Source organism: Eutrema salsugineum, unplaced genomic scaffold, assembly GCF_000478725.1.
Source record: "Eutrema salsugineum unplaced genomic scaffold, Eutsalg1_0 scaffold_3, whole genome shotgun sequence".
NCBI classification, from domain to species: Eukaryota; Viridiplantae; Streptophyta; class Magnoliopsida; order Brassicales; family Brassicaceae; genus Eutrema; species Eutrema salsugineum.
In genome coordinates this window covers 7291339-7318452 of record NW_006256756.1, presented here as the reverse complement: position 1 = coordinate 7318452, position 27114 = coordinate 7291339, and the positions used below count along the sequence as shown (strand labels likewise).

At 32.9% G+C, this 27114-nt stretch overlaps 4 protein-coding genes, 1 long non-coding RNA gene and 1 other non-coding gene across 6 annotated transcripts; 4 read left to right on the top strand and 2 right to left on the bottom strand.

Moving 5' to 3' along the window:
* The first annotated feature begins 567 nt into the window (after positions 1-567).
* On the top strand, positions 568-975 carry LOC18015209 (non-specific lipid-transfer protein 2). Its single transcript, XM_006397032.2, has one exon. It carries the CDS (start codon positions 614-616, stop codon positions 908-910), a length of 297 nt encoding a protein of 98 aa, XP_006397095.1. The 5' UTR covers positions 568-613; the 3' UTR covers positions 911-975.
* Positions 976-1939: 964 nt separating this feature from the next.
* Positions 1940-3500, top strand: LOC18015233. Its single transcript, XM_006397031.2, has 5 exons — positions 1940-2128; positions 2483-2553; positions 2645-2750; positions 2864-2996; positions 3119-3500. The coding sequence occupies exons 1-5, from the start codon at positions 2052-2054 to the stop codon at positions 3272-3274; spliced, it is 543 nt and encodes a 180-aa protein (XP_006397094.1). The 5' UTR covers positions 1940-2051; the 3' UTR covers positions 3275-3500.
* Positions 3501-5440: 1940 nt separating this feature from the next.
* On the top strand, positions 5441-7369 carry LOC18015232 (RING-H2 finger protein ATL7). Its single transcript, XM_006397030.2, has 3 exons — positions 5441-5874; positions 6166-6248; positions 6881-7369. The coding sequence occupies exons 1-3, from the start codon at positions 5617-5619 to the stop codon at positions 7260-7262; spliced, it is 723 nt and encodes a 240-aa protein (XP_006397093.1). The 5' UTR covers positions 5441-5616; the 3' UTR covers positions 7263-7369.
* Positions 7370-15244: 7875 nt separating this feature from the next.
* Positions 15245-15381, bottom strand: LOC112085915. The gene has a single exon (XR_002899193.1). It is a non-coding gene; the product is annotated as a U6atac minor spliceosomal RNA (small nuclear RNA).
* Positions 15382-22001: 6620 nt separating this feature from the next.
* On the bottom strand, positions 22002-23252 carry LOC18015129 (phytolongin Phyl1.1). Its single transcript, XM_006397028.2, has one exon. The coding sequence runs from the start codon at positions 23004-23006 to the stop codon at positions 22230-22232; it is 777 nt and encodes a 258-aa protein (XP_006397091.1). The 5' UTR covers positions 23007-23252; the 3' UTR covers positions 22002-22229.
* Positions 23253-23583: 331 nt separating this feature from the next.
* Positions 23584-25782, top strand: LOC112085219. Its single transcript, XR_002898776.1, has 6 exons — positions 23584-23916; positions 24039-24158; positions 24372-24452; positions 24582-24816; positions 24897-25051; positions 25541-25782. It is a non-coding gene; the product is annotated as an uncharacterized LOC112085219 (long non-coding RNA).
* Positions 25783-27114: the final 1332 nt, after the last annotated feature.

Sequence of the window (27114 nt, the reverse complement as noted above, 5' to 3'; positions counted from 1 at the left end):
TTTTTATAAATTTTCTCTGGGTTTTTGGGTTTAGGATTTTAGAAGTTGATGCAAAGTAAAACTGAATTTTATTTTCATTGGAAGAAAAAAGGTAAATTAGTTCAATAACTAAAAAACATATTATATATTCATTATTTAGCAAATTTTAACTTAATCTCATCATTTAGTTATTAAACTAATTCACCTTTTTCAACAAAGAAGGAAAAAAGGATAAAGTAAGACAAACTTTAGTGTTCTTATACATATTATATGGTTTTTGTTTTATTATATAAAAATATTGTTACCCTGTCCTCAATTAAATAGTTTCACCTTATATGACATTTTCGAATTTTGACTTTTTTAAGAACTGGCAATCTAGTAACTGTATGCATATGTCAATATCTTATAAATAGTCAAAATAATGTGTCACATAGATATGAAATGCATTAAATATTAATTCAAACGATAAATTACACTACCTAAAATGTTCACTTGCCTTATTACAAACACCTTTTCACTCTCCATCTATCTATATAATAGGTTGGTCACCAACACCTAAAAATCAACATCTCAAACATTTTGCAAAAGAAAAAAATAAAGAATAAATTAAACAACTAATCGCTAAGGTTATAAAATGAAGTTCGCAACTGTAGTATGCATCGCATTTGTGATAATCGCTGTGTCATCTTTGACTCCAACCAAAGCAGTCATGGAAGATGAGAAAGTGACATGCAACCCGAAGGAGCTTCTAATATGCATGCCAGCAGCAAAAACCGGAAGTCAACCGTCGACGGAATGCTGTGGAAAATTGAAAGAACAACAGTCTTGTCTATGTGGCTACAGTAAAGACCCATCGTTTAGTCAGTATATTACATCTGGAGCTGCTAAAAAAATCTTAGAGGCTTGTGACATACCTATTCCTAAATGTTAAAATAACTATTAATATTAAAATATAAAAATTTGTGTGTAATAATATTTGATTATTGGGAGTTTATTGCGGTTTTACCTGATTCATACTGTACTATTTGTTTTTTTTTTATATAAAATGCAAATTGAACTCAATCCATCTTCATTCTCGAGCCTGTCATGGGCAGGATTTTAAATTAGTTTTTGAAATCTCCGTGAAAATCTTGAAAATTTTAAAACCAGCATCTCAGATCAGAAAATTCAAAACCATAGTGACCCTAACCTAACTCTAATAAGTTTGGCACTTGTACATTGTATATGTAAGGGTGGACAATCCAAGTTTTGGGTTTGAAAATCTTTTGACCAAATTTAATCTACATAAAATTTGGATCAAGTTTTTAGGTTTTGGATGAGGTTTAAGTAGTTTGAATCGTAAATAATTTAACCAAGATAAACTTGAGTTTAAATTTTTTTTTTTTGTCACTTGAGTTTAATTTTATTTGGGTTTTTTAGATATTGTATTAGGTTCGGTTATTACATTTATAAAAATTTATAATAACATTGAAAATAAATTGGTTATGTTACATATATGTTTAAATTTTATAGTAAATTATTAATTTTAAAGGTTTGGTAGTTTAATATTTATGTTTATTAATGTATATGTTATATAAATAGTATATGCAAAAACAAAATTAGCTAGGTTTTATCTGGTTTTTTTAGTTATCTAAAAACCAATCCAAATAATCCAAACCCAAATTAGTATAAATTTGAAGATTTAAATAAGTTTTTACAGTTTTAGAACCAAAAAAAAAAAAAAAGTTTTTACAGAAATGGATATCCAAACTAATTGAAGTCCTTTGGATTGGGTTGAATTGAATTGGGTTGGGTTGTTTAAATTGACCATTCTTATGAACATGCTCTAACAAGAGGTACTGGGTCTATAAAATTTGGATAAATTACATTATTGGGCCTAGGCCTGATTTAAAATTCATTATTTGACCCGATTACCCGAACTCGCTCCGGAATATCCATCTTCAACTGGTTCTCGACGCCCAACGGAAAAAAAAAAAAATATCAAGAGGAAAGCCGATTCGACGTTCATCTCTGAATCTGTTAACTCTTTCTCTCGGTGAAAAATATATCGTTCAGATTTTGTAGAAATCGTGATGGGTTTATCAAAAGGTAGATTGAAAGCATGGTTCAATAAGAAAATCACCGATCCTCTTCTCCAGATCTTGCGTAGGTTCGTCTCCTTTCTCTACGCGTTTTGTATCATACTTTGATCGTATCTGCTTATGGATCTGAAATTAGGGTTACTTGTTTAGTTCTGGCTCTCGATACCGGAGAGAGATTGAATTCGATAGATCTCATTTGCTATTTGTTTGATCGTTGGTCTTCAAAGCTGAGACCTTTGTTGGTTTCTCAATTTGGAACACTAGAGAGACTATACAGACAGTAAAGGCAGAATCTTTATCCTTCTGTCTTAATGTAGCTCCTAAATGTTCCTTTAGGCATCTCTTTCTCGCTCTCTATTGTTTCAGAAATGCTGATGTTGTAATTTGAGTTTAATTTTGTTTTACTTTTCAAATTCCTTTAGAGGTACTGAGCCAAAGCAGCTTGCTTTCTCCGCCGCACTTGGCATTACATTGGGAGTATTTCCGATATGCGGTGCGTGTCTCTTCTCCATTTTCTCACTTTGGTTATGTTTTGAGATTGCAATGTATCTTATTTAGGAATGGTTCTTGGTTTTGTTAAACAGGTGTTCCTGTGTTTCTATGTGGAGTAGCTTTTGCCTTGCTTGGATCTGCTTGTCATGCTCCAACCGTGATGTTGGCTAATATCATTGCCACTCCAGTAGAATTAGCGTAAACCCTTATGCTTATTTACACATCATTAAGAGACAAATTGGTTTTTTATCATCAGTTCTCTTCCTGACTTGGATTTTGATTTTTCCCTTTCGTTTCTTTCAACAATGAAGTCTCGTGGTGCCTTTCCTACGACTCGGTGAAAAAGTAACCGGTGGACCTCATTTTCCTTTGACATCAGATGCCTTAAAGAAGGTTTTCACTGGACAAGCCTCTCAAGAAGTCTTTTTAAGCATTGGAAATGCAGTAAGTAGCTAAGAATGAGACTCGTATCTCTTGACCATACTAGGGATGTTAAAACCACTTGTTGGCGTTGGTTATTCTAAGTCTTTTTATCTTGACTCATATGGTTTATTGGTTTATTGCAGTTACTAGGGTGGCTTGTAGCAACACCGTTTTTCTTCATTGGGCTATACGTTGTGTTGCTGCCATGTTTCAAAATCTTGGTCCGCAAGTTCAGTACCGTTGCTTCAACACCTACAAATGCGGAGACAGAGCTTAACCCAAAGCCAAGAGTCGCTTAAAATGTAACTGGTGTTAGAAATCTCACTGCTCTGTTATCAACACGAAGCCCTTGAATTGTAGACTAATGTATAGGGTATATACACGCTTGCACTGTCAAGTCCTCACACTCTTGTTTAAAAACCTCTTATGAGAATGTCAGTAACCGAAAATGATGGCGGTTACATTTAAACGCACAGATTTGGCAGCTCACACAACCGTTAAGTTTATTTTTGTGGGTTTTTGATTTTGGATTGTGGTCAAGTTTAATAGACTATATCCCAACTTTTACTATCAAAAGAAACTTGTGTTTATGCAACTGAAGAAACCGAACATTAGGATCATTATTGTGATGGAGAGAGTATCTAACTCAGAGTAAGATTGGTTATAGAACATTTCTAACTTACTTAGTACCAAAAAAATAACAGTTGACTTTAGAGTTGACAATGATGATGTCAAAAAGAAAGATTCGAAAATGTCTCTTGGTTCGTACCAACAAGGTACGTTGACAAGACTAATAAGCAGAGCGAGAAGGCAGATCTGCGGATCTCCGCGTCTATGTGAACGATCAAAGCTGATGTGTTCATCATCCATAACTATATATTTATATATATATATATATATGTTTATAGAATGAAACAAATTGACATTAAGAAATTACAAGTTCAGATATATCTACCGTCGACGTATGATTTTGTTTGTTTCGAGTGTTAGTGACATTATCATATTATATACCAGAGTGCAATGAAGTTTAATCGCATTAACCGAATGTGAAAAGGATTTTTGTTTTGGATTTCACAGCCTTCATGTAAACTAGACAAAAATAAGTGTCGACAAAAAGAACTCTTAAAAGGAGCTACAAGCCTTTAAAGTCCGATTGCTAATTTAGCAGAGTAAATAGGCATATCAAATAGAGAGAGAGATTTTCTTCGGTGTTTTGAAAAAAAAAACAGTAAGAAATCTACCAAATTAGGCGTATCAAAGTCATTATCTTGTGTATTACTGTTTACTCATGCTACTGCTATGTATTTGATATACCAGATTTGTTACTAACAAAAATTACGTGACAAAAATGTCTTCGATAGTAAAGTAGCGATGGTAAACTAAAAATGTCATCCAATGCATAGTTTCATTGTGCATATAAAAAAAAGCATAGCTAATTACTCTAATTGACGGATTTTTAAAAAAAAAAATATATCTGCACCTTTGAATCAGCTAATTTTTAATATTTTAACTGAGAATATTAACAACTTACATTTCATTTAAGATAAATATTGTTAAAAAAAATTATTTTTGAGGTATTAGGTACGTGTACGTCGTAGGCAGCTTGTAATGAGGAGGGATCAATTGACCCATGTGAATTTCTAAAAAATTATATATACTTGTATTTTAGGAAGGGAAAATAGTTGAAATGTTGAAATTTAGATTAATAACCCCTATAAAATTTGCTCAGAATACATTGTAAATAAACTAAAACTGAAAAAAAATTGGCTAGATCTGCCAGTACATTCCATCAAAAAAAGCATATAAGAAACTCGTTAATCTCAATTATCAAACTGAAAGGTATACTTGAAAGATTACATTGCCTTCTTGTAGTTTGCAGCAATTAATGACTCTAATTAATGATACTGTTATTTTGTTATTTATTCACTAAAATGGGCATATTTTTCTTAGTTCTATTTGTTTATTTATTTATCGTTAATTTACTAAAAAAATTCTAAATTACAGGACTCACATGGTTCAAGAACTCGTCAACTTTTAAAACGAAATAAATGAAAATTAGTAATCTATTTATTTTACTTAAATTAGAGATAATTCCAGCGAGATGATGTTATTCTTACCAAAACAAACAATATAAAGCCAAAAAAATAGTGTTAGGGAAAGGAAAAATCAAATAAAAACAAAAAGAACGGAACATGTGTGTGTCTTGTTTTCAATAGTGTTACTGTTTATTGCATTCTATAAACTCTAAATTAGTTATCCAAGAAACAAATAATTTCCTTCTAACGTTTATTAACCATAATATCTCAGATTTTGTTGCTATCCTATTTCGTAATTTAATTTTAATAATATTAAATATCGCATTTGTTCTCTGACATGTTTCCCTTTAAAGAAATAAATAGCTAACACATAACAGATGGCTTTTACTGACACCTGAATACACTTCACCTGAAACTTTTCCACCTCTCTTTCTTTCTCTCTGTCTCTCTCTCTCTCTTTCACAATCTTATCACTATTGTTTCACCCTCCGATTCCAAATCGTGAGATTCTCTTTCTTATTCTTGGTTCTTCACTTTCTCAGACAAACCAAAAAGACTTCTCTTTAGTTGTTGTTGTGGGTTTTATCTATTACTTGAATCTTGAGATGTCTTACAGTGACCCAAATCAAAACCCAATCCCAGAAACTTACATTCCACCGACCAATGACACTAACTCGATTGAAGCCGTGCAAAAACTTAAACTTTACCAAGCTTTCATCTTCTCCATTCCCATTTGCTTCACATTCATCGTCCTCTTCGTCTTCTACGTCATTTACCTTCGGCGACGAAACAGCAGCGTCGATTGGTCTTCTCTCCGAATGCGTGGTGGCAACTTCGTCTCCACCAACAATAATCTCTCCATGGTAATAACATAATCCTCCTTTTTGTTAATCTTTGCTTTGATGAGTTATTAAAAAATTTTCAACTACATGCATTTTAAATAGGCTATAATGTTTTTGTTGATTTTGTGGGTTTTATGTACCTTCTCCTTCTTCTTTATGCTTTGATGGGTTTTTCTTCTTGCTTTGATGTTGTGGGCTTAATAAATCATTTTTAATAAAAAGAAAAAAAATTATTAAAAAAAAGACATTTTTTTGTTACATTATTTGTTGAGTATAGTTCTGTAACGATTTTGTCGGATCAAATATGAACAGGTTGAATTAGGACTAAGCAAAGAATTAAGAGAGATGCTTCCCATTGTCATCTTCAAAGAGAGTTTCTCAATCAATGATTCACTGTGAGTTCACATATTCTTTGTTTTTTTATGTTTTGTTAACTGAGAATTAATTGTTTTTTTCAGTTTACGACCTTGACTTAAGATAATTTTAAAGTATTATTCTCTCATGGAAATTTTTCATTGACAGAAGTTTAAGACAGCCAAAGTAAAAAAATGGGAAAGATGAGAAATTTTTTTTCTGGTTTTTAATTTATTTGTTCTATGATTCTATCCATTGTTTGATGATTGATTAGTTACTTGTCCCTTACGAACTTCTGATTGGGAAATGGATAATGTGTCTTCTGGTCAAAAGTAATTCGTAACCGTTACTTATCTACTTTAGACTGAAAAAATTTCATCTTTTTTTCTTTTTCGGATTGGACCATAACGAGATCAAGATCTCACTCAAGCCTCAATGGTGCAATTTTGGTCTGCAAATTGAGTGATTGAGAATAGTTCTTATGAGTTTGTGGTTTGATAACAAGAATATGATTGTGTAATTTGGAAGTATATATATCTTTATTTTCAGATTAACTATTGGCCTTATTAGCTCATAAAGAAAACTGACCAAACTGCTTTTGTTTGTTTGAAGAGTCAAAACATAAGAAACTAGAATTAAGAATCACCTGATTTGACTTTTGACTTGAATACAGATGTTCAGTGTGTCTTGGGGACTACCAAGCAGATGAGAAGCTTCAACAAATGCCAGCATGTGGGCACACTTTTCACATGGACTGTATTGATCTTTGGCTCACTTCACACACAACTTGCCCTCTTTGCCGTCTCTCTCTTATCCCACAATCTTCTCTAGACCTGTCCCATCAAACTCCAATGCTTGTCTCTACCATGGAGAACTCTAACACAGGAGGAGTTTCGGCTCAACCAGAATCCCAGTCAACAACCGAAGCAATAACTCACATCGATGATGGCCAATTAGGTGACCGAGACAGTAGAGAGGTCTTTAAGGAAACAGAAGTGAATAACCGAAACAGCGTAGGAACATCTAATGCTTGTTGTAATTGCAGACTTGGTTAAATTGCATAAGAGCTTTGTCCTTTGATGATCAGTTGGTAAATTTTAGTGTATGTTGTTTTTCTTGGGTTTGTGACTTGTAAACATTGGTAGGAGTGAAATGATAGCATGATCCTTAGGAACAAAAAAAATAGTAACTTTTGATTTGATGTTTCTATAATGTCATAAAACTTTTACAAAGTTATCATACTTTCTTGGACAATCCTCTTCTTAAAGGAATTGGTCGGGTTCCACTCAATAAAATCCTCTTCTTAAAGGAATTGGTCGGGTTCCACTCAATAAAATCCTCTTCTTCATAGTGAATTAACTGAATTTGTCCCATGCTTGTTTTTTTTTTCTTTTGCCAAAATTGTCCCATGTTTATTTGTTTTTTTTTTTATAAAATGTGAATCATATATATAAAAAAACTGGAAATGTTTCATACAATGTTTCAACGCAGCAAGAAGATTAATTTGGGCCCAAAAATATAACAGAAAAAAAACCCAAATGAATCACATAATTAGCACTAACATACTAAGCAAATTAGCTATAAGGAGAGCAAGGTTGAAGGATTTTTCCTCCCCTTGGCAAACAAGATGTCGCAGATGCAGCGGTCAATAACTTTGAAGACAGAGTCCGGGGACGAAGAGATTCTGGAATGGATCCTAGCATTCCTCTTACGCCAGATGCAGTACACACGGTCACCTAGGAACAAAGCCGTTTTAGGATAGATACGTCCTTAGATGAAACAGCACAAATCCAAGAGAGCAGAGAATTCTAATATGGGAAAATGGTTGTAGGAAGGCCAAGCTTTGAGAAAATCTTGCACCACACCAATTTCGTGAACTCGCAATGAAGGAGAAGATGGTCCCTTGATTCATCGAACAGGCTGCAGATGCCGCAAAGAGCTGTCATAGTGATCCCCCAACTAATCAATCGAGCGTGAACTGGCAATCGATCGAGCTGCGCGATCCAGAAGTTGAAAGCGTGTCTCGGGATAAAGCCCTTAAACCATACGAGCTTCCACCAACTCACCAAAGGCGCAGAAGGCCTCAAAGTTTCCCAAGTTGCAGATGCCAAAAAGACTCCTTTGCCCCACTTCCCTGGTGCCAAAGATAGACATCCTCACCTTTTTGAGGAGACGGAGCAGGAGTCTCCAGGAGAACCCGACGGATGCTTTGCAGGTGCTGAGAGCGAGTGCGAATACCCGGAAGTTTACAAGCATCACGGCGCGTAGCATCATGAGCAGAACTCCCCAGAGGGATACCCATTTGTCTTGGAACAAGAGGACCGGTGACATCAATAAGAGGCCCCAAAGAACACCAATAATCATACCAGAATTTGCAGCTCAAACCATTACCAAGGGAACACCGCAAGAAGAGCTTTGCCAGAAGACGCAATCTAAGAAGGGAATTCCAAAACTATGAGGATGAAGCTTTCTCCTCTACTGCCCAGAATCTGCTTCAATCTGTGCTCTCTATTCCAGGCCATCCATAAAGAACCTTCATTCACAAAGAGTAACCATGTTTCAGATTCAAGACTTTGTTTCAAGTGTATAAATTTCTTAGACCTAAACCACCCTCCCTCTTTGGAAGGCAACAATGCTTCCAAGATACCTTGACACCAGCGCTGTTATCCAGATCCCCAGTCCAAAGAAAACGACTGCAAAGTCTCTCCAATGTTTTGATACAACTCTTAGGCAGGGGAAAAGCCGATAAACAGATATTAATGGATCCATAAATGACGGAAGATATGAGTTGCAGGCAACCGGCGAAGGAAAACGTTTTAACCATCCAGTTACTAAATTTCCGAGAGATGAAATCAATAAGAGGAGCATACTCGGACTTGCGAAGCTTTCTGTACATCAACGGAAGTCCAGAGTATTTGACAGGGAAAGTCCCAATGAGGAAGCCAATGGAAGATGATGCCAAGGTTTCCGCATGGGTCAAACCCACTGTGAAGAGTGCAGACTTTTCCTTATTCGTGCACAACCCAGAAAGACCAGAAAACTCGTCCAAAGTATCAACAATAGCTGTTAGAGATTTGGGTTTACCATCACAGAACAGCATCAAGTCATCGACAAAAGAAATATGAGAAATCTTCGGATTCCTTCCCTTTGGATGATAACCAATGAGACCAGCCTCAAACTTTGAGTCAAGCTGGTTTGTAAAAATTTCTATGGCTAAGAAAAATAGATACGGTGACATGGAATCACTCTGACGAAGACCTTTAGAGCCTTGAAATAACTGTTGATGCTTCCATTGAGACAGACTGAGAAGCTAGTAGAAGTGATGCACTGCTCTACCCAAGTAACAAAGACTGCAGGAAAACCGCTGCCACGAAGGACCTCCAACATAAAATCTCATTTTACGGAAACGAACGCTTTGCGGAGATCAACCATCAGAAGGCCACGTCTAGAGGTATTCTTCTGATTAAACCCCTGGACCATCTCAGTTGCAAGCAGCACATTTTCCACTAGAAGACGACCTTTAAAAAAAGCGGTTTGAGAGTTAGAAATCATGTCCAGAAGGACAGCTTGAAGTCGTCGAGCAATGATCTTTGATATAACATTATAGACCGAGTTGCAACAAGAACTGGGTCTAAAGTCTTTGAGCTTGTCAGCCCCTGAATGTTTCGGGATAAGGCAGATAAGAGTGGAGTTCACTTGTTTGAGCAGCTGCCCCGAATTGAAGAACTCCAAAATCGCTACCGTGAAGTCTTCACCCACAAAAACCCATTTGGCAAGAAAAAATTCTTCCGGATAACTATCGGGTCCGAGAGCCTTGTTGAGAGGCAAAAACTTCAGATCTCACTTCAGCAGCAGTGACTGGAGCCGAGAGAATAGAAATAGCCTGATTTGAGCATTGAGTACAACAGAGGGAGTGAATCTGGGCACGAGCTGAGTCAGAGAGAGGAACAGTGTCACAGGCGAGCAAAACTTTGTAAAAGTCCATGCAATGAGACTGAATATCAGGCGGGTCTTCTATCCTTCTTCCATAGTCATCCAGAAGGTAGTGTATCTGGGTTTCTGATCGACGAGCAGTCATGAGCCTATGGAAGTAGCTGGTTTTTCTGCCACCACTTTCGGCCCAGTTTACCCGAGATCGCTGCCTCAAAAATCATTCCTCAGGATCAGCAAGTTCAGACCAGATCCTTGCAGCCTCTTGCTCGTTGGCAGCAGTGTCTGGGGAAGGATCCAAAAGAAGAGAAGATTGGCATTATTGAAGCTTAATCTGAGCCTCAGCCACTCTTTGTTCCAAGTTTGAGAAATGCTGCTTGTTGAAATCCTTTAAGATCCCTTTAAGCGCCTTGAGCTTCTTAACAAGAACAAACATCAAGTACCATTACACTCAAAATCCCTCCATGCCACAGAGACTGTAGGGATGAACTCTTGATGCATTATCATAAAGTTCAAATTTTTAAATGGTCTGTTCCCAGTCAAGCGAGGCTTCCCAAGATATATATTGCATGGGCTATGGTCGGAGAAAAGGTTTTCCCCAAAGTGGGCATAATAAAACGGAAAAGCCAACGACCAATGATCATTAATGAGGGCACGATCCAGCTTCTTTGCAAGGGGGCTGGCCAGCTGCTTGTTCCACCATGTAAAGTAGTTGCCACGAAAAGTGAGATCAGATAGACTCAAAGAGGAAATGCAATTCCGGAGATCAATCATACCACTGGTGATTCAGGAGCTGGAGTTCAAAGTGTCGGAAGGGTCTAAAGACTGATTAAAGTCCCCCAACACAATCCAAGGAATAGTAATAATGAGGGGATCCTGAGCAACACAACACATCTCTCCCCACAAAGCGTTTCTCTCATCTTTAGTCTTCAGAGCATACACAAAAGAAACTACGATATCCTGCGACATACCAGGGAGCCGCACAGAACAGGTGATCATCTGACTAGACTTGTAGCGGAGAGAGATCGATGGATCTCAGAGCACCCAGATGTGTTCCATCTCAGAAAATTCGTAGTTACTGACAAAACTCCTACCCGGAAAAGAGAAATTTACAAACCGAAGAGACTTGGATTCTTTCACCTTTGTCTCGATAATACTACCAAAAAAAGCCTTACTATGCCGAAGCCATTTTCTGAAAATACTACGCCGAACGGAATCGTTAAACCCTCTAACGTTCCAATAAGTCTACTGATATTAAAAATTATGTACGATTGGGCTCTTTTCCCTTAGAAACCCGATTATTCTTCAGAGCCTTGCTCTTCTGTTTGGATATAACTTCCACAAACTGTTGTTCATTTTTTTTAATACGCTAACAAGTATTCTTTCTGTAAAATTTTTTTTTTTTTTGCTTTGGTTTTATTCTCTCTTGTGGTTATTATTTGTTTTTATTGGTTTTTGTTAGTTGAATGAAGAGAATTATGAATAAACAATTTTGAATTTTTGATCATCGTAAGAGTGGGATGAGATTATTGTTGGTGTCGTAAATTACTACGACAACGTTCTGCCTAAAGTAGACAACGTTCTGCCTAAAGTAGAGGCTCATCAAAGTCGAAACTCAATAAGAGAAGCGAGAAGGAAGAAGCCATTTTAGTGGATCCACATTGTTTTTCTATCTAAGAACTCCTTTTTGTATCAAGCTATATGACAGTATATTATATGATCTCTAGACTTTGCTAGCGACACTGAATTGTAAATCATTATGTTCTTAGATCTATCAATAAAAATCCTTGTCTCCCTTTATTTTATCATCATAATATTTCACTGTTTATTCTTAATTGTGGGTCTAAACATCCACAGTAATGTACATCATTATAGTTAAATGAAAAATACGATGGTGGGATGTTTTCCAATAGCTCTTCGACGCTCAAGACAGAATACGGTAAAAAAAAAGATCAAAATACGGAAAGGAAAGTGGGCCAAGAGCTCTTAGGATGGAACGAGTCCAAACAAGCGTAAGTTTGATGGACTCTTTTAGGTAGAAAAAAAAAAAAAGAAATGTAAGATTTTTGGGGATGGAAATGGTTGGAGTGATGACCAAACAAGCGTAAGTTTTGTTTAGGAACCGTTGTAGAGTAGAAGTAAGAAAGTGGTTGGAGTGATGACCAGAACTTAAGACTGCTAGACCTCTGAATTACAAGTATCTAGAGAAATAACATAAGCCAAAGAAAGCAAAAAGAATGAGCACTTTTCTCGTTGAAAAGGGTTAAGTATTTCTATAATTTTACCTGACCTGAATTAGTATACCGGATTGGATTTTGGAATGTCGGGTCGACGGGTCGGTTTAGGAACCAGTGTGGTTGGGTTCAAATCTTGTTGATTGCATAACACTTCGGATTTTCTCACCAACTTTCTTTGGCATCTTCTGCCAGCTGTGAGGCCGACTCTTGGTGCATCCCATTTCGCTCTTAGTGTACATCTTGAGTTCGGCGGTTCAAGCGTGGTATGGACTTTTCTAAGCCATTCTCCATCTCTGCATCCCGCGAGTGGTCACTATCACCTAACACGTGTAAGCATTAAATATTGAATGCTTGTTTTATGGGTTTTTAAGAGTATGGGCAATTAACTTGGTCAAACTTATATTCTAATTGCCGAGTGGAGGGAACTTTGAATAGTGTTTCCCGTTTAAGAAGATATTTCTATATGGTATGTATCCTTTGATACTAGGACCAGACTATCAGGATTGTTTCGCCAGCTGGTGTCTTTCTCCGGGTACCTGTGTGGGTTACTTTCTCTTAGATACTGATTCTTCCAGATCACTGAGTTTTTAAGTCTAAGACATAAGGAAGACAACCTCTCATCCTTCTGACCACTCAGTTCATGACTTCTTTGTTCCTGACAGGGTGGTGTTTGCTATCAGGTACGAAGAACCCGGGAACAGGTAATCTTTCATGCCGGGTCTCCCGAATCCAATGAATTGGAGGTCAGATGCTATATGCTTAAGCCTAATACAGAACCTAATTTGGTCCAAGAAGTCGTACCTACAAAAAAACCATAAACATCACATATAAGCACATAATTCATCCACGTAGGAAGGATCAAATTTATCCCCAACAGCAATATAACACAATATTTTGGATGTAGTGACTTTGACTCACCTAAAACATATAAAAAATCTCAAGAGAATTTCCGATTAAAGAATATTCTTTTTTTCTTAGTAAACATGTTACCTGAAATTATAGGCAAAAAAATGAGCAAATACACTAATAACGAATGTAATAGAAGAGGTGAAAAATTATTGTTTTCCATTAGTTATATTCTAGAGTGCAACAAATTTTTTTTTTAGTAATATTCTTCAATCTCATGGAAGAAAAGGATATATAAGAGAGAGAGAGAAAAAAAATGTTAGATGATTTTCTGGTGTAATAGTTTTGCTAGAAGAAATTTTGTTATATATAAGAAAATTTCTAGTAAAATAGATATAATAAAAAAGTATAATTTACACGTACATTTGTAAATCTTATTCTATAGTAAAAATAACTATTGTTGGGATAAATTTATTTATTTATTTATATTTCGTAAATAAGTTGCTGTTTTTTCCGATTAAATATAGGTGTCGGGATTCTAAATATTTTTTTAAGAAAATCAAAATGAATATGGTACTTTATTTGGTATTATTCAGAAAAATGTAAGCAATTATACTTTGGATTGTCGAAGCTAGAGGTTGGAAAAGTACATTTTGGTTATGTTTTTTTTTGGGGGGGGGTGGTGGGGGGTTATTTAGATTGAAAAAATTACATCAAATTTGGTCTATATAAAATTTAGATTAAGTTTCTTAGGTCTTAGATCATATTTCACTATTTAATTTGTTTGAAAAGTAAACAAATTGACGAAAACAAACTCAAATCTAATTTTATTTGGATTTTAGGCTTTGGAGTAGATTCGGTTATTACATTTTTATACAAAATAATAATAACATCTAAAAAAAGTTTCAAAATCTATATAAAACTAAATAATTAACTTAAAATTTGGTTAATCGTAAAATTTGGTAATTTAATAATTATTTTTTAATCTTTTTTTTTTGCAAAAATTGTTTTAGATCCACTCGAAAGTGGAGAGCCTTAACCGAAACTAGATTTTAATCTCGTGCGTCCGCACAGGAATTTTTTATTTTTTATTTCTAATATATGTTGCATTTATTTTTTTGTTTAGATATAATTTATTTTTGTTATTTATTTTTTAAATCAAAAAATTGTTATCATGTTTTAATTTTAAACAATAAAAATTATATATTAGAATAAAAATATGTGTTAATTAAGTATACATTGATATAATGTTAATTATAAACTTTGTTATTATGTGAATTTAGATTTACATATAAAAAACCTATATATCTATGAATTTGCTAACCTGTCCCTTTATTTGTCTTAAATCTTTTTTAATATCTTACATATTTTGAAAAACTAACTCATATAATACTATAATTATAAATGTATAACTCTATAAATATTTACTAATATTGAATATTTAGATCAATTGATTATGAAAAAATATAATAAAATATTTATTTACTATTTGTGCTAGTATATATAAACTGGCTAACCTAATTAGTTTAATTGTCTCAAATTATTTTAATATCTTACATGTTTTAATAATTTAACTCATAGACCTTAAATATATATATATATATATAACTCTAATCAGCTCGATCATATTATTGTATAATATAAATATTTGTTAATCTAAAATATTTGATATTTTAAACCAATTGATTATGATAAATTACGATAAAATATTTATTTACTATGTATATTTATGAAAATATTATTTAAATTTTAAATTTTAAATTAAATTTAACATGTATTTAAGAAATTTTAAAATATTAAAATTATTATATAAATTTTCGTTATAAAATTTAATTATAATTTTTTTGAAATTTTTGAATTTAAATTAAATTGAATGCAGATTTTTGTAATTAAATTTAATTATCATAAATTTCTAATAATTTGAAATTTAAATTAAAGATGATCTAGATTTTAGGAAACCTAAAAATATCTAAATTAATAATTAATTTTCGGAAATTAAATATAAATATAAAATAAAATACTATAAAAAATATTTTGGGAGTGTTTGGAAACAAGCACTAAAAGTGCTTCTGTTTTAATATAATAGATGTGTTCAAAGATCTGAAGGTCAATCCCGTCTCTGTCATAGGAAATGCCCACCATCTCTCCTTTCTACGAACACACATCTTATTAATATGATAGATGTGAAATGTTTGGTGTTTTAAGATAGTCAAAGACTAATCCAAATAACCTAAACCCATATTGATAAATATCATTAGGCTTAAATGAGTTTTTGTAAAAATCCATATCCAAACTAATTTAATATTTTCGTTTTGAATTGAGTTTGGTTGAGTTGGGTTAGGTTGTTATTGCATACTTGTTTAAATTGCATAAAAGCTTTGTCCTTGAAGATGTTTTGGTAAATTTTAAAGTATATATTATTTTTCTTGCGTTTGTGACTTGTAAACATTGGTAGGAGATATAAAAAAACATGATCAATAAGGAAAAAAGAGGTAACCTTTGATTTGATGTTTACAAAGTTATCATAATCTCTTGGAAAATCCTCTTCTGAATGGAATTAGTTGGGTTCCTCTCGATAATCTTGACTTCTATTGCTTTGGCAAAATTTCATAGTGTATTGACTGAATTACTCCCATGTTTGTTCTATTATTTCATAAATAAATAAAATTAGAAATGCAGGTAAGAATGAAATTAAAAATTAAAAACAAAACCTAGATATTTATATCTCCAGATTGCAAACTCAAAACATGCATATTCATCTCTCGTTTTGATCGAGTCTCTTCAGATTTTGTCAAATCTCTTTTTTTCAGTCGTTGTTATCTTTGTTTCGTTTATCCATTTGGTAGAATATCTCAGTTACCCAACTCAAGGTATATAACTCTTGATCTTAACATTTTACCCAAAAAAAGGTATAGCTTTTGCCTCTTTTTAAACATTATTTTTTTACCTTTCGTATGAAAAGTTACTTCTCCTTTTTTTTTTGGCTTACAGTTACTTTCTCATTCTCTTACCTTCATATGTGTTTACTCTTTACTCTTTTTCTTATCCATTAGTTTAATATTGCATCATATTTACTCACGACTATGTAACTACTACTATGCCCCTTCATCTTCTTTGGTCTTGGCCAGGGCCGGCTCATAAATTTTATGGACCCTGTACAGTAAGCTAATTTTGTAGATATAAAAGCATAATATTACAAAAATACCTTAATTTTTACATCCAGTGCAAATGCACCTTTGGCACATTGCAAAAGCTTGCACTGGTCTTGGCTAGCTATGCAATTTCTTTAGGTGATCGAAGATATTTCACCGGTGAAGCTATATATTAAAATGCTTAACTTACAACCAAGAAATAAACGGTGATTGATATGTTTATTTCTTGGTTGATATGTATATAAACGGTGAAGATATATATTTTTTGGTTGCACTGGTCTTGGCTAGATATGCAATAAAATGTAGAATAGAAATATATATCTTCACCGTTTATATACATATCAATCATATTAAAATATATTAAAATCTCTGTTTATTTCTATATATCTTCACCGGTGAAGCTATATATCGAAGATACTTTACCATTTATTTCTTAGTTGTAAGTTAAGCATTTTAATATATAGCTTCACCGTTTAATATTTTTTGGCTGTTGCATAACAAGGTATAGCTTCACCGTTTATATACACTAGGTGTTTAGCCCGCGACTTGCGCGGGCCAAAAGGTTTTAAAACAAAAAAAATAAAAATTTATGCTATAAATTGAAAATAATTAAAACAACTATTTAAGACATAAAAAATAAAAATAAAGTTAACTAAAAAAGTAAATACAATCCAAAATTAATTACTTAAAAAAATACTTTATAACTGAATAATCCACAAACTAATTTAATTAAGAGAAATTCTAGTTTTTCGTTTCCTATTTTTTTTCTCTTCATTTTTTTTTCTTCCTCCCATATTTCTTATTCAAATTTATCATTCACATCCTTTATTTATTATTTAACATATTCGTCTTCTTCGTCTTCTTCTTTTTTGTTTTTATGGTTTATTCTTCTTCTCCTTCTGATTTTTTTTCATATTACGTACTCTTCATACTTTTTATGTCTCTATATCTTTTGAGGCTGAGAAAAAAGATAAATACACATTTCAAACTTAAAACTCTCCTTAAAAGTGTGTTATATTTATTGTTAGATAAGAAAGCTGCATTAACTTTTGTAGCTTGCTCCTTTCGAACAATCAAAACTGTTTCCGGGTAATCAACTTTAAAAAAGAGCTTAAACATATATACCAAAAAGAAATTCTCAAAATTTCTTAATTATGCTAATAACAAAATATCAAAAATTAAAACAAATATCAAAATAAGACTTTAAGTAAAATGGAGTCTCCACAAAATGGTTGTGACATTTTCACGATCCCAAGATTTGCAGATTTTTGTATATAATTTATCATCGATTTCTTTCACACTGTTGTGCTAGAATATTAATTTGTTACCCTATTAAATAATTTTAAAAAAATAAAGAAAATACAAAATTAGATGGAATTGAATCCTTCCAACATACAAACTTAAGAAAACTTAGAGTTTTAGCTACTTAAACATAAATTTTACATCTTTTGTGAAACTTAAGCAAGAGAAGCTTTACTCTGATCCAAAAACAACATTTTATAATTAACAGTTCAAACTCAACTGGAAATACATGAGATGAAAGCACTCCACACGAAAAAGTTTTCAGTCGGAAAAACGTGCAAAAGATCAAGGTACAAATAGTTACCTTTTTTCTCCTGTCTTTACCCATAAGTAAAATAAAGGAATCAGAAATCAATATCAAAAAATATCCCAACACTGGACATAAGAGACAAAACACACACAAAACTCATTCAAATAAAGTGATGTTCGAATAAAAAATAGTAATTTTGTTCATGTATCATCACTATTATCAATAGAACTAACTTTAAGAGTAAGAATATGCCAAGTGGACTAACATTTTTGCTAAAAGTAAACTCCTTGTTAGCTTGATTTCTTTTGTTCTCGGCAGCGACAAATGGGGTCTTGGATAAAACACAGACCACCATGTTATGCACCTCGTTCACCGAAGCTTCTTTTGAACTGTTATAAATTTAGGATTCATCAGATCAAGTAATAATCTATAATCAGATGATTAAACTTGTGTTTTTGTACGTGTTCTTTTAAAGTTTCATGTACCTTCCAAAAGTTCAATCAGCTTGGTAACCTTCACAAGAACCAGGTGAACTCACGTTTTATTGCCATGAGGGATTTCGACACCGTATGTCCTATAGACCATTCTGAATCGTCACCAAGAACCTACACCACAAAACAGAATACATGATCTTTTTGTAATAATTTTTTAAAACATATAAAATGCTCTTATCTGACCGAGAACTGGTTCGGTTCATGACCATAATCTAGATCTTCATCACCAGCAAATGAAATCTGTTGCATCGCAAGATGAAACAATAAAACACGAGCACCTAAGAAAGAAAAAACAAAAACAATCAAAAATTAAAACAGATAAGAATCAATAAACAAAAAAAAAGCTCGACTTAGCCCCAACTAATAAAAGAGAAAGAAAAAAGCACCAAAACTGGCTAATATATAAAACATAAATATGATAGATAATAAAAAAATCACAAATCTAAACCTAAAGCACAAAAAAGAAAATAAAATGTTACCCTTCGGTATAGCAGTAAAACTAAACAATCAACGATTAAGAAAATCCGGCTAAAACACCACCTCCTAAACAGAAAAAAAACATCAAACGCTATTATTAATAAAAAGAATTTATAAAATATAAATAGAATCCAAATTTTAATATACATCAGAACAAAATATATTTCTGGAAGCTATAAAAGAGAAGACACAAGGTATCACCTAACATATATAAAAAAATGTAGATCTACATGAGCTAACAGAAACGAATATAAAACAAAAATAACAACCGAATAGAAAATTAAACAGCACAAAAACTATTTTTTTAAGAAGTCACAAGATCATTAATGTGAAACACACGAAATATATAGCTTACATGATCGCCAAACATTACAACCGTGTAAGTGAAGAAAAAAAAATTAGTTGAAAAATCTTTAAAATTTATGCAAATCAGATAATTTATATATATATATATATATATATATATTTAAAAACAATATCTAAGTTGTTATCAAGACTTACTTAAAGATTAAGGGAGTAACATAACTATATATGATGATTTTTTTCATTTTTTAATGTTTTTTATAATTCATATAAATATTTTTTTTAAAAAGAAAACAATATCTAAGTATTAAGATTTACTTAAAGATTTATGGAGTAACATAATTATATATGATGATTTTCGATTTTTAATATTTTTTATAAAAATTAATTTAAAAAATCGTGATTTTAGTTAAAAAATCATGATTTTTGATTTGATAAAATCGTAAATTTTGATTAGATTGAGATAAAATCATGTATTTTGATTTGATTTAATATTATTACAACCTATATTATAATCGTGATTTTAGTTGTAAACAATGTTTTTTGTTTTGTTATTTTTGTTTTTTAAAAAATCATGATTTTAGTTGTAAACATTTTTTTTTAATTAAATCTAATTTTAAAGAGGGGTAAAGGGTAATTAGCCACTCTGAAATTCAATGAGAGAGCTTTAAACGAAATTTTTACTTCGCTTATAATATATATGATATCAATCATATTAAAATATATTTTTTTATTCTTTAAATGATATTACATTTAAAGGGAGGTCTTAATTAGGACTGAATATGAGAGAATCAACTTGTGTTTTAATAGTTTCGCAGCAACACAGAATATCTGTGTTTGTTACACAAGTCCCATTTTGGTATCCCATAGATTGGCATTTTCCATTGCACTCCATTATGTTTGTACATCCCGGTTGACAAAATCTTATATATTGCCCTATATGGTTAATAAATACATTAACAATAAATATGATACATTAATATGTAAATGATAGTGACTTTGAATCAACCCCAAAGTATATATAAACGTTTAAGAGAATTTTCTATCGATAAATATTATTTTTTCTTGCGTCTGAGACAATTTAACGCTAAGCAAATAAATTTGTTACCTGATATCATGGGCAAAAAGATGAAAAAAGACACCATTAACAAATGTAGTAAAAGAGATGAAAAGTTCTTGGTTTCCATTAGTTAGAATTTTTGAAGATGAAATGTCTTTTTTTTGGCTTCAGTCTCATAAAATAAGATGATATATATATATATATATTAAAAATGTGTTGGAAGTTTTTTTTGGGATAACATTAATGTTAAAAGAAACACTGGCATATAAGGATATTTCTAGTAAAATAGACATAATAACAAAATCTAGAATTTCCATATTAAGATTTGTAAATCTTATTTTATAGTAAGAAGGTTTTTGACTTTTTGGGATAAAACTTATCTATTTATCAATATTTGACTTAAGAGTTAAGAGTTGCTGTTTTTTTCAATAAAATGTAGGTGTCACAAACAAATTGTTCCAGGTAACTTTTTAATATATATATATATATAATATATATATTCTTATTATTATTTTTCAAATTAGAATGATCTTATGTCTTACTTTTTTAATTATTTAGTATTGTATCACTATTAGGAAGGTTATCAGATGGTTTGTTAATTAATGGAGAAATTTATATATTTCTAGTTTGTTAGATTTTGAGATGTACTTTTTTCTGTATTGAAAACAATATTTCATAATACATATAAATAAAGCATATGATACTTTCATATTTAATCTCATTGAATTCCAAATTTAATTACTGGTTTGTGAAGAATTTATCAATCAAACAGATGAAAAAAAAAAGACAATAAGAATATCATTTTTTTTGATTTTTTCCGTCTGTTCGATTAATAACTTCTTCACAAACCAGTTGCTAAAATTTGAAATTCAGTGACAGTTATGTATGATTAAACCAGCTGTGTTAATGTTAACAAAAAAACGATGGCTGTAGCACTGCAGTTAACATTAGCACCACTGGTTTAATCATGACCATGACGTTGTGTAAAGGAATATTAAGTTATTATTAGTAATGAGCTTAACTCACACCCAAAAGCTAGTTCAAGAGTGGAGGATTGCCACACTTATATATTGTCCACAAATCTTCTATTTCATCGATGTGAGACATTCTAATACACTTCCTCACACTCAGGATTGGACATCTGAAGTGTGAAGTTTGTGGGATTGGACATCTATGGGTGTGGCCCACAATCGAGAAATTTGAACTTTGGGCGCTGATATCATTTTAGTAATGGACCTAACTCACACCTAAAAGCTAGCTCAAGAGTAGAGGATTGCCACACTCTTATATATTGTCCACAAATCTTATATTTCATCGATTTGAGACATTCTAATAGTTATATCCTCAAGGCAAGCTTTCGATTATGCCTCTCAAGTTCCACATTCACTTATACCTAACCATGGTTGATGGTAGCAGATATCTTTTGAGGTAAATGTAGGGAAATGTAAAGGTGTGCTTGAAAAATATCATCCTATTGCACAGTCTTATCTTTAAAGCGAGTTAGAACATAGATGATCATCAAGAATGGCGCAAAACCATCATTGAAGACTTCATTGGGGTAAATAAGGAAACGTAATGACTAGTATAAACAGTCTTGGTGGTTTGTTTTATTAAGCTTTGGAGTTATAGAACTTAGACTTAGACCATTTCAAGATTCAGGATTAGATCAGGAATCACATTTCTCTCTACTACTCTAATGATGATGAATCTGTTCAAATCATAAGATAATTGAGCTTCGGGCAGTTTAATCATATAAAGATGGACACTACCATATCGTGAAAGCACAAAGACCACATAACAAAGATCATAGTTCCAACTGTACATATCTGTACATATTTTTTTTTAACTATAAAGCACTACATAAGCTAAATAAAAACTTGAGCCTCATAGTCTTCACACATACTAACAACAATGCTGCATAAGAACCAATTCAACTTCGACTGTGCACACAATCCGAATCAGATTTGTAGATCATGAGCGTGTACATTTGATGCCATGACAAATAGCCAACCAAATACCAAAGAGAATCAAACAGATAACTGCATCAATAGCAAGAACAACCTGAACTAGGCGCCGCCACTTCCATTCAAAACGTCCTCTACTCGGTACACACTCCTTGTGCAACGACGTTTCTGCTGCTGCTGCAGATAAATCATCACTGAGCACGGTTCTGTTCCCTCTATCATTGTATTTCTTGTGTTCTTCAAGCTCAAAGCCTCTGATTGAGATCACATGATCTTTCCCTTTCTTTTTCTCTTGCTTGTTTGACCTCCCCAAGAGCGGTGCTTTAGTGGAAATACTCACAGCTTCGCTCTGTTCAACAAGATTAACACTTAGACTCTTCGAATCGTTGTTGCTAACACGCTCGAGAGCATCTACGAGTTTAGACACAACAGGAACAAGCTGGTCTTCAACATTGATAGAACCAATCATCGCAGTGAAACTTCCACTACAGTTTTTCCTCGCAGCTTTCTTAAATTCGTCTCTCAGATGCTCTAGAAACTTAAGAACGCTGAATTTCCCTAAAACCTCATCAACAATGGCGAAATACACAAATCCATCTCCGATTAGAAACCCAAACCTCTTCTTACCTATGGATTCGAAGTACCAATTGTGTAAAGGCGGAGTCTTTTCCAAACACAAAGCCGCCAGAGACTCGTTGCTTTTGTCTCCGCCGTTGTAAGCGTAGAGAATCTGATTGTCTCTAGAGACACAACAGAAGTGAACTGTGTTCTTGATTGAACCCATACGGAACTTAAAAGGAGTAATCTTTTGTTGTTTAAGAAATCAAATTGAGACAGAAGAGGAAAGAGGAGAAGTCTGTGATTAGGGAAAAGAAGAAGAGAGAAATTGCGATGAAGTGGTCAGAAAAGAAGTCAAAGAGAAGAAGAAAGTACCAACAGAATCCTTCGGCGATGTATTCAAAATCGAGGATGAATTCTCTCATATCACTCTCTAGGGTTCTGGGTCATGTGTGGTAAACGAAAAAAAGGCTCAAGCTTTCAGTTTTTTTTTTCCCTCTATCTTTCGTGAAGATATAAAAGGAAAGGAAAAAAGTCAGAAGCGAAAAAAAAAAAACAGTCAGAAGCGGAGGACCAAAATAAGAGACTTGGTCCACAACGGAAAAGACAGAGAGAGAGAGGGGAAAGCTGATAATTTGTTTTATCGATAATCTAATTTGCTGGAAAAAATGTTTGGAGATGAATCGTTTGGTTTTTCTAAAAAATCAAAAACTCCCGTCGTCTCGTATTCTTTTTCTCTCTTATGTTTCCAAATCAATCAAACGCAACTCATCGTCACCTCTACGGCTCTACCTCTTCTCCGATACATTTTAGGGCCATAGGAATATCAATATATTTCAACGCTTGGGCGTTTTTCCTTCACTTAGTCTCTTCTTCTGGTGCTTCGCGATCTTACATCTTTCATTTTGTCTCTTATTGTTTTTTGTTCGCATCGTTTCCTAATTTTGATATTGGGTCGATCGATCAATCGATCCTGTGATCTGATTGTTTGTATGCCAAATCCACACGATGGTTTAAAAGCTCCACACCATGGACCAACAGCTGTTTTACTGGAGCAAAAGGAGTTGTCACAGAGAGCTGAAACTAACATCACATTTGTCGTCGATAACTTCACGCAAAACCGAAACGTTTCAAGGGTAAGTGATTTCTCTCATTGTTTCACTTAAGATCTATCACAATCTAATCGCTGGAGCATAGATTTAGTAATAGATTACCCTTAACTGAAATTCACTGGCAAAAGTGTTCCAATTTCCTGCAGCTGCTTATTGAGCTATACCAATTTTCTGGAGTTTCTACCTATTCGGTTTTCTGTCGGTGAGTGATCCACCGGTGAAGAACTTGCAGGAAACATACATGATGGATGCGAGCGTCTAGAATGGTAATTGATTATTTCGATCCATCTAATTCGAATGATATATCTTTACGCATCTCCAATTATGTCTTAAGGTTTAGGGCAGCTATTCAGATTTGAAGCACACAGAGTCGAAACGTTTTTAATCTTCGATGTTTAATTTTACTTTGCTTTAACTAGGTTTGGTTTTCTGAGCTTATATGCCCTTATTGTGACGATTGAATGATTTCTTTGAAACAGATGGACTACAAAAATAACATAGAAATACTGTTTCACGCTTTTCCGCAGTATATGTAGATGAAAAGCTCACTCATTTGCAAGGTTTGAATCTCTTTAACATTCCCTCATGAGTCTCCAGTTTAGCTTAGTTTTTTTCCGTTTCGTTTGTTTTCCTAGCTTAGGCTCTCATTTAGTTTATTAACTGAGATTTTCATCAATTAATGGTGGCAGGTTCAACCACCTGACACCATTTTGGAATTCGTATTGAAACAAAGAAATGCAGACCATGGGGAACAAAGAAACGCAAAGTTTGATTAAGAAGCTGAAAAGATCAATCGACTATTGCCTAGATGAGAGAACATTTCTTTTCTGATCAACTGATCATGCTGTCTCGCAGACTTTTATTTGGATTTAGGTTGTGGCTGGTCCATGTGCCCTCGGGTTGGCTATGCCACCGGCAATGCTTGTAAGTTTTCTACTGAGTACAGATATGTCTGCTATGAATCAGACAGTGTAAGATGTTGAAGAACATGATATATTCTTTAGGTTGGTACATCATTAGAAGCAAGATGAGGATTACTTCTTCGTGGTGGTGATATTCTTGAAAAAAAATTTTCCATTGATTGTTGCCTTTAACATAACCGGAACACTGACAAAGGGACACCCTCTTGTGACTGAAGTTATTATCCTGAAGATCCAAGGTTAGGCTCTTTGCTATTTTTATGATGGCTCTTTGATATTTCAAAATATTCAACGATCTATGAGTTCTTCAGATACTTTCCGTTCTGTGTGGTTACCTATGTTAAGCTCCTATAAAAAGGGACCTTATGGGTCTGTCAATTTACTTGAATTGGAGTTTTTTTTTAAATCATTAAGTTAATATACCGAAAAATGAATCGGAATGTGGATATGGTTTAAAGGGGAATCTGATGGGAACAAAAGAGTAAGACTAGCCAAACATGGAGCTATAGTGTCCAAAATATTTGTATTGTTTCATTATAAAGTCCCTTTTTTGGTTAAATGATATGAAATCTCTTACATACCCATATTTTGCGCCTAAAGACTCTAGGATACTTGTAAAATACTAGCTGAAGTCTTGTACTGTCTTAAATATTTTTGCTTGAAGTTGTCCATATATTTCTTTGTTTTGTGATAAACATCTGATTCCTGGTGTTCTGACGTCAACACAGTCTGAAAGATACTGGGTTAGAAGTTCAGGTTTTGAGGTTAGCAGCTGCTGTTGAATCAAACACTACTCACCCTGTTGTGAAAGGGATTGTTAAAGCAGCTTGGGCTCATAATTAATGACATCACTGCAGGCAGAGGATGGAACATTTACTGAGGAGCCAGGGCTGCAGTTGGGACCTAAGAGTGGGTCCAGCGGTATAATTTGTTCATCTTTTGCATAAGTGGTTAGCTATTGACCAGTTTAACCGACCTTCTCTTTGTTTCATGAAACATCTAATACCATGGGGAAGAGAATTATACTAAGAACAAGGCATGCTGTAATAGGAGTTAACCGACGTTCCTCTTTTGTTTCTCTTTGTTTTGAATTTGATTCAATTTTCTGTCAAAATAAATAAATAAATTATGTAATGTTACACCTCATGGTAATGGAACATTGATCGCTTCTAGACAATGGAACGTAGAATATTATTAACGGTAGCTAAGACAATGTTCATTTTCAACTTTTTTTTTGTCTTACCTACATTTACAATTGTGGCTTATTTGAATTCCCTATTTTTTTTTTTAACCTTTTTAGGTTTGTAGCAAGTCAAATGTTTAAACAAACATTGTGTTCCCAATGGGGAATTATATACGGTCATTTTTGAATCTTTATTTTCTTCAAAACATAAGTTATTCGTGATTTCAATACATACTTTTAAAAACTTTAGTGTTGTATATAATGTATCAATAAGAGATAAAGATTATGTAGTGTATTAGTAAAATATATAATATAAATTTTAATATATTTTTAATATAATTTTTATAGTATGTGTGCAACCACCTAAAACAACTTATATTTTGAACGGATAGAGTAGTTGTCTACTTTCTTTCAATCATTCCAATCATATTAATCCTTGTTCTAAAAAAATTTTCAAGAAAAAAAAGTATAATTGATCACAACAATGTATTAATGTTTAAAGAGTACATCAAAACATCAATTATTTAAATTGGTAGAAATATCAAATAAGTATAATAGTTTTGATTAAATAATGTATTTAATGTTCAAAGGGTACATGGAAATATCATATATTTAAATCGGTATAAATATCAAACAAATATAATAGTTTTGATTAAAATAATATAGAATTTTAAAATTTATGTATAAATTTTATAAAATACAAATAATATAAGCTAATTCATAATTCATAGCTAATAAGGTTGAGTACATGTGGCTTATTTTTCTTTGGAAAGATTAACAAAATAGGAGAAGCAATATATACCCATGGATAATTGCATAATTAGTTCTCTCTTAAATACTGTTTATCATCCATTGTTCATAAGCAAAACTCCATTTAACCCTTTTCTTTTTAATTAATTACATATCTCTCTTTTTTCTTTTTCAACTACTTTCTAAAACAAAAAAAAGAAAAAAAAAGACGATGAAGGATGGTGAATGTAAGAAGGTGGATGTGTAATAAATTAGTGATAGTGACTGTGAAAACGATAGTAGCAACGACTATAACAATAGCGGCAAAGATGACATTGTTGAAATTTACTTAAGCGGAATGAAGAGAATTATTGAGAGAGAAATGAAGAA